This window comes from Drosophila miranda (assembly GCF_003369915.1).
Source record: "Drosophila miranda strain MSH22 chromosome Y unlocalized genomic scaffold, D.miranda_PacBio2.1 Contig_Y53_pilon, whole genome shotgun sequence".
Taxonomy (NCBI): Eukaryota; Metazoa; Arthropoda; class Insecta; order Diptera; family Drosophilidae; genus Drosophila; species Drosophila miranda.
Window position 1 is genome coordinate 905 of NW_022881640.1, and position 6,797 is coordinate 7,701.

A 6,797-nucleotide genomic window follows, 5' to 3' on the forward strand; every position below is an offset into this window, starting at 1 on the left:
TTCCCCATCAGGTGTCGTCCGTGCCATTGACTTTGAGAAAGAGAAGCTGTATCTCGTGCCGGCCATTCCTCTGGAGCGAATGTGCCAAGTGAATTGCCTTATATCCTGTGGAGACATCAGCCTTCCGCATCGTCTTTCAGCAGGACGACGCCGGCTGGCTGACAAAGAGCATCAATCAGTTCTATTCGCGCACGTCTTCCATGAAAAAAGATTAATGCTAAAACAGCTACCTGTACTTTTATGAAAAGTAAAAATCCAAATAAAGCTTTATTGATATAGAGGCTAAGGCGAGATATTGTGTCTGCCCTTCAGTATCCTGCGCATCAGTACACGACGTCCCTCTGGGGTGGACATGCGAGGACGTTGCGTGGACGTTGATGCGTTTCACCTCGCGGGGCTTGGGGAAGTGGCAGCGGACCTTCGGCTTGAGCACGGTCCGGTCGAAGGCATGCTTCTGGCGCACTAGGATGGTTTGTGCCGTGTTGAATTCCACCAGGCAGGTTCTAAAATAACAATAGTTATTAATGTTCCATACAAAAGAATTTTCATTGATTTTCACCTCTGAATCAATCCCTGCAGCATGTTTTTGTTAAGTAATTTTGTATATCACTTTTTCCCCACTTGCTATGAACTTTTGAAGAAAATCGGCGCAGATCTTATATACCAAAATATACAGATCAAAAATTAACTTAGCTCACTTAAGGTCCCTCTATTTAAACAGTTGAACTACTTGAGGTAAATGGCGGAAAATATGAAAGATTTTAATAAGAAGTTAAGTAATTTTCAATAAACAGCTGTACAGCGCTGCCAGATGTTCATTCGCTAGATCTTACGGAAAGTTGGCATGGCAGCACTGATTACGATGGCAAACAGCTGACAATATAAAATACAGTCACACTGTTACAAAACTCCATTCAGCTAATCGGCCAAACTGTAAATTTTGCTCCGTTCGTTCGGTTCGTCTCCCACCATAAAGTATACATAAATTGAATTTCGAAACACGGAAGCGTGATGGTTGGTGGAGGAGGCTGCAACAGCAGCAGCACTGTTGTTCTTTTCTCCCATTTGCTGGTGTTGATGATGATGATGATGGTGTGTGTTGTGTTCGTGTATGGATGCGTAAGAGAGGGCGAGAAAACTCGAAAAATCTGACCAGGACACGGTCAGCCAGAGTCCAGTAGTCATGGCCACGAGGCTTAACAAATGATTGTGGTGGCGGCGGCGGCGGAGGCCCCCTGCAAATGGAGAGTGTTTTCCCGTCATGCGGATGCGGTGCGGCTGGGGCAGCTGTCACTTCACTTACCCACCCTTCTCCCCTCTGCTGACTTTCATGTGTCTGTCTTTTCAGCCTCTCTCCCTTCCTTTCTCTCTTTGCCTGCGACGAGAGTGTGTGTGTGTGTGTGCGTGTGTGTTTTGATGACGGCACTCAGTTTCCGCCCGCACTGATTTTGCCCGTGCCAATACCAGACACAGTGTGTCCTCGCAAACACTGACCACCAGCTGCTGGAAGGTATACCGAAAGCTTTGGTTTTTCCAGAGTATGCTTCTCTGTATTAGCAATTCATTCAATTAGCAACTTTGGTTGATTTAATTTAGCGAGTGACCACTGTACTAAATCCCGACCATTACCATTCCAGTTTTTGGCACTCTTTTGCGGATGCTGCGTACGCAAAAAGGGGGACGCTTCTATGAGTGGAGTGCCTGGAACTGGGAACTGGGACCTGGCCTTTTTATACCCGATACTCAAAATTAGTATTGGGGTATATTAGATTTGTGGTAAAAGTGGATGTGTGTAACGTCCAGAAGGAATCGTTTCCGACCCCATAAAGTATATATATTCTTGATCAGCATCAATAGCCGAGTCGATTGAGCCATGTCTGTCCGTCCGTCTGTCCGTCCGTCCGTCTGTCCGTCCGTCCGTCCGTCCGTCTGTCCGTCCCCTTCAGCGCCTAGTGCTCAAAGACTATAAAAGCTAGAGCAACGATGTTTTGGATCCAGACTTCTGTGATATGTCACTGCTACAAGAATATTTCAAAACTTTGCCCCGCCCACTTCCGCCCACGCAAAGGACGAAAATCTGGGGCATCCACAAATCTCAGAGACTTTTAAGGCTAGAGTAACCAAATTTGGTATCCGCACTTCTGTTAGATCTCACTATAAAACGTATATCTCAGAATTTCGCCCCACCCCCTTCCGCCCCACAAAGGACGAAAATCTGTTGCATCCACAATATTGCACATTCGAGAAAACTAAAAACGCAGAATCATAGATAATGACCATATCTATCAGATTGCTGAATCTGGATCAGATCAGATCATTTTTATAGCCAATAGGAACAAATCAATTTGCAGTGGCTACGCAGCGACCGACGTCACGCTCAGACTGATTTTCTGTCTCTCTCGCACGCACTCTTTGTCGTGTCGTTTAATATTAGCAGCGTCTGCCGGAGGAGAGCCATACTGACTTAGTATCGGGTATAACCGTAGAGTTGCGGTGTCCGCAGCAACTCACAACGTTCCCCTCGTTTTATATTAGGAATGCATCAATCAAGAAGAAATAACTAATGTTCATTGAGATATGACATATGCGCATAAATCACACCGAAAGAATGTTGCCCTGACGATCCTCCTTTCAATTCTAGATCCCATCGCCGGCGACGTCAATCGGAGGGTTCTGGAGCCGACGATGATGACTACGAGTATGAAGATGAGGGAGAGGATGCTATGTAAGTAATACAGACAGTCCCTGTCTTCTGTGCCTCTTCTGAGTGTCTGTCATTTTATGTTCTATCTTTGGAACAGTGAGCCAAGCACGGAAGTTCCCGCGGTGACTACGCATGCGCATCGTCATCATCATGGAGTGGAGAGTGTTCCGATTGATTACTCAATTGGTTATATGTACCTACTACATTCCCAATATTTATTTTGGTTCATTCTCTCGGTGTTTTTATTATCCGTTATCCGTTAATCCGTTTAAATGCGAATACTCCGAGGTTAATGCATTGTGGATGGTGTTGAACTATGTACGAGTATATGTATAACCAAAGACTATACAATACCAAGATGTTGCATGAGGAACAAATGCTTTTTCAATTTTCGTTTGACGCTTATTGGTACGGTCGCGCGGGGCTAGTACTTCAATTCTCTTTTACGCTACCTTCGCCTCCGAAATGCTACTCGGCTTCGTCAATGCCTCGGTCAGCGTCGAGTCGGTGTGAAAGCATGTCAGTGCTGCGTGCCGAAACCGTAGGGCAGCGTGGTCGCTGATGTCTTTGGCGCGGCACAGTGGGGACTCAGCCAAAATAGTCAAAAAATTGTATGAGTGCTTTAGATAAATTTAATGTACGCATCTAATAGAGAATTTTCCAATCGAATTTTCAAGATAGTTTTAGTTTAGGAGATATAAGCACTCAAAGTTTAACATTTTTTCAGTGTGCAAATATTTATTGAACTCATATTCACTAACTAATTTAGCAAGCTAAGACGGTCAAAGGTCCCACTGTGCCGCTCCAAAGACATCGGCGATCCGCGACCACCGCTTCGACGGTGCTGAGGCTCGAGAGTCCAGAATTATTTCGTTGCTGGTGAAGGCATTGCCGAACAGACGAAACCGATGGGCAGCGGGGTCGCGGTAGAGACGAAGTACAGGCGAAAAGGGAATTGAAACCCCGCGCGCTCCACGTGCCTTTTAGGTCCTAATGTTAGGAACCGCCATAGAACAGCTTTTGATCGCTCATGCAACATCTTGGTATTGTATAGTCTTTGTATAACGCATACGAGTCGAGATTCCGTTATTATTTCCGGAAGTCACAAGTTTTTTTCTGTTCGTTTTACAACACTGCACTTTGTTAATAATAATTCGCACAGCCACAAACACACAAAAAGAAAACACTTTACATGGAACACGGATACACCTACACACATACTATAGAAACACATACATGCATACATATATCCGATATCTACCCTGCAGTACGGGTCATTAATGACTCAGCTGCTGACACGTCGATGACCGCGTCACTACCCCCGATGACATAGTTGATGACCGGCCATACGCTGAGCTGATGACATTAACATGGAGATGTCCTAGGGCATAATCGATGACATTGTCATCGAGCATTGCCGAAAAATCATGCACTTAATAAGCGATGATTTTTACCTAAAAATCATGCATTTTATAAGTGATGATTTTTTGGCTTAAATCACGCTTATTAAATGCATGATTTTTGCCTAAAGATCATGCACATAATAAGCGATGATTTTTACCTAAAAATCATGCATTTTATAGGTGATGATTTTTACCTAAATATCATGCATTTTGTAAGTGATGATTTTTCACGAAAAATCATGCATTTAATATAAAAAAGTAATACATTCAATTGTTTTTTTTCCAATTAGTTTTATTTATTAAAAATTATTATTAATTATTGTCTAAGGATGCCAGAGCTTAGTATTTTTTGTCCCTTGCGCCCTTTTGAAAATAGCTATTCTTAATATTGTGAATAGCCTTCCGAATCACTTTTTCTGCTGGCTCGTGGGGTATTTTCATCTTCACCGCCGCTGAAATAATATGGATATATTATATATATGTACAATTACTATTAATTTGGTTCAATTGTATAAAAAGAATTTGTTCGATTTTTAAAACGGTTTGTTTCAACAAAAACAACAATGTTCACTGTAGGTCAGCGGTGGGCTGTTCATTTCCTCCAACAACAAAAACAAAACACGCGCAAAAAAAATGTACATGCTCGAGCCAAGCCGCACAAATAAGGGTTACTTTTTGTTGCTTTTCTTTTGTTGTTTGTTTTGCTGCTGGACTGCTCAAAAATTGCAATTTCGTGCCCACCGCAGATTATAACAAATTAATTCGCTAATACGGATTTATATTCTATTTCTTTATTCTTCTTTTATTCCGAGAATAAGAGAAGAATAAAGAAATATAATGTGAATGCAGCGAAACATTAATATAATTTGAACACAGTTTTTTCATAAATTTAACTTTTTATACAATTGAGATTTTTTTATTTAACACGCGTACAACACATATTATTAATTATTTAAAAACTGCACTTACCTGATAATAATAATAATCACAGATTACTTATTTTCTCTTATTAAAACTCCGTGTGACGATTGCAAATAGCAAAGAACAAAGCAAAAGAGTTCTGTCGACGCAGTCGCAAAGAAGACGAAAAGATAAAACGAAGTTCTCTGCTACTGCGCACGGTCGGCAGAACCGAATTACGTTCGGCACGCGCGGAAAAGAAAGAAACAAAAGAAAAAACAAAGGGTTCGATTTGGCTGGCGTCAACGCCTCGATGACATTGTAGATGGTGTTCGGAGCAGAACCCAGCCGATTAGCTGCTTGCCAATAGCACCTAATTCTTGGCCCTCAGCCGCTTATTTTGTTGTTACTTATGTCTATGTCACTCATTTGTTTGTTAAAGCTCTGCGCTTGCTTGCCCTGCTAAACGCTCTCTGCCAGCTCGCTCTTCGCTATCTCCGCTTTGCGTCTGCCTACCGACGTCGGCCGAGCGATGCTGCGCTTAGCGATCGGAGCGCAATGTAAAGGGCAGGCAAGCCACACTTGCAATTTGGATGTCACGCAATTAAAGAACATATCGTAATTTTATTTCTGCGCCGAGTTTTATTTAATTCGAAATAATTAGTCGGCCGATTGGGATAAAAAACATTATCTCCACATAAAATTTGGTGACCCCGACGTGATCTCTGAGTTGCAGTGTCAATTAATAATCATTCGCGATCGACATTCGTTAGCCCTAGCAAATTTTCGGCGGTTAAGCACAATTCGGTGCTAAAACACACTTACATACACCTACATACACGCATTGCTGGCTATTAATTTCTCTGTCGCGACAATTCGGTCAGTGCAGTGCGGTAGGCAGTGCAGCGAACTCACTAATACACACAAGCGGAGTACAAAGCGGAATCGGACAGCTCGCACAGCCACAGCTAAAGCATTAGCTGTAATCCCTTTGCTTTCGGTTCCACGTTTATACGTATACAGGGTGTCTTTTTCGGTCGTGCTGAGTGACTCTTTTAAAACCTCAACATGGCAGCACCTGAGCCTACCAATGTCGCGAACGCAGCAATGCCGAGTGATGTAGATTTCTACAAGCACAAGGCCGAGTCCATCGCGCGCCAACTAAAGGCCATGGATCGCTTTCTCACCAAGGAAGAGCTTGCCGAGTTAGATGAGGCAGAACTTCAAGCTCGCTTAGAGCAGATCGAGCGAATGAATGCGGATTTCGATGCCGCTCAAACGAGCCTTGAAAGGCTGGATTTCCTGCAGTTAGCCCATGATGCCCGGCTGGACTTTTCGAATGTTTATGTCAAGGTTAGGTCCAGGCTGTCGCGGGAGTTGATGGCTGCTCGCACGGTAAATGTTGCCAATTCAACGGCTCGGCATACTCTCGAGGGGAATTCGTCGTTGTTCGCCTATAATAGTATAGGCCGTTCTCGAATGCCCGAGTTGCAGCTTCCGCGATTCGGTGGGAGCTACATGGATTGGCCAGAATTCCACGCGATGTTTTTCGACAATGGTGCACAAAGACCATCGTATACCAATCATCGAAAAATTCCAATATCTTCGTGGATGTCTAGATGGTGCTGCGCTGGATACGATTCGTTCCTTGGAACTTTCTGAGGAGAATTACGACAAGGCGTTGAATTTACTAATGTTGCGATTCGATAATAAACTGTTACATTTTCAGGCACACGTCAAGGCTATTTTCGGGCTGCAAGGGGTGGAGAAGGGCTCGGCTATCGGCTTGC

At 43.5% G+C, this 6,797-nt stretch overlaps 1 protein-coding gene and 1 long non-coding RNA gene across 7 annotated transcripts; one reads left to right on the plus strand and one right to left on the minus strand.

Moving 5' to 3' along the window:
- Window positions 1–227: 227 nt before the first annotated feature.
- LOC108159047 (39S ribosomal protein L34, mitochondrial) lies at window positions 228–830 on the minus strand. Its single transcript, XM_017291976.2, is given in 3 exon segments — window positions 228–364; window positions 366–503; window positions 560–830. Coding segments are annotated over 3 exon segments (243 nt in total). The 5' UTR covers window positions 583–830; the 3' UTR covers window positions 228–282.
- Window positions 831–914: 84 nt separating this feature from the next.
- On the plus strand, window positions 915–3,086 carry LOC117194951. Of its 6 annotated transcripts, none has more exons than XR_004474945.1 (3): window positions 915–956; window positions 2,642–2,725; window positions 2,802–3,085. It is a non-coding gene; the product is annotated as an uncharacterized LOC117194951 (long non-coding RNA). The 6 variants fall into 6 exon arrangements; XR_004474944.1 differs by having other exon boundaries at window positions 928–1,014; XR_004474948.1 differs by lacking the exon at window positions 915–956 and adding an exon at window positions 958–975 and having other exon boundaries at window positions 2,802–3,086.
- Window positions 3,087–6,797: the final 3,711 nt, after the last annotated feature.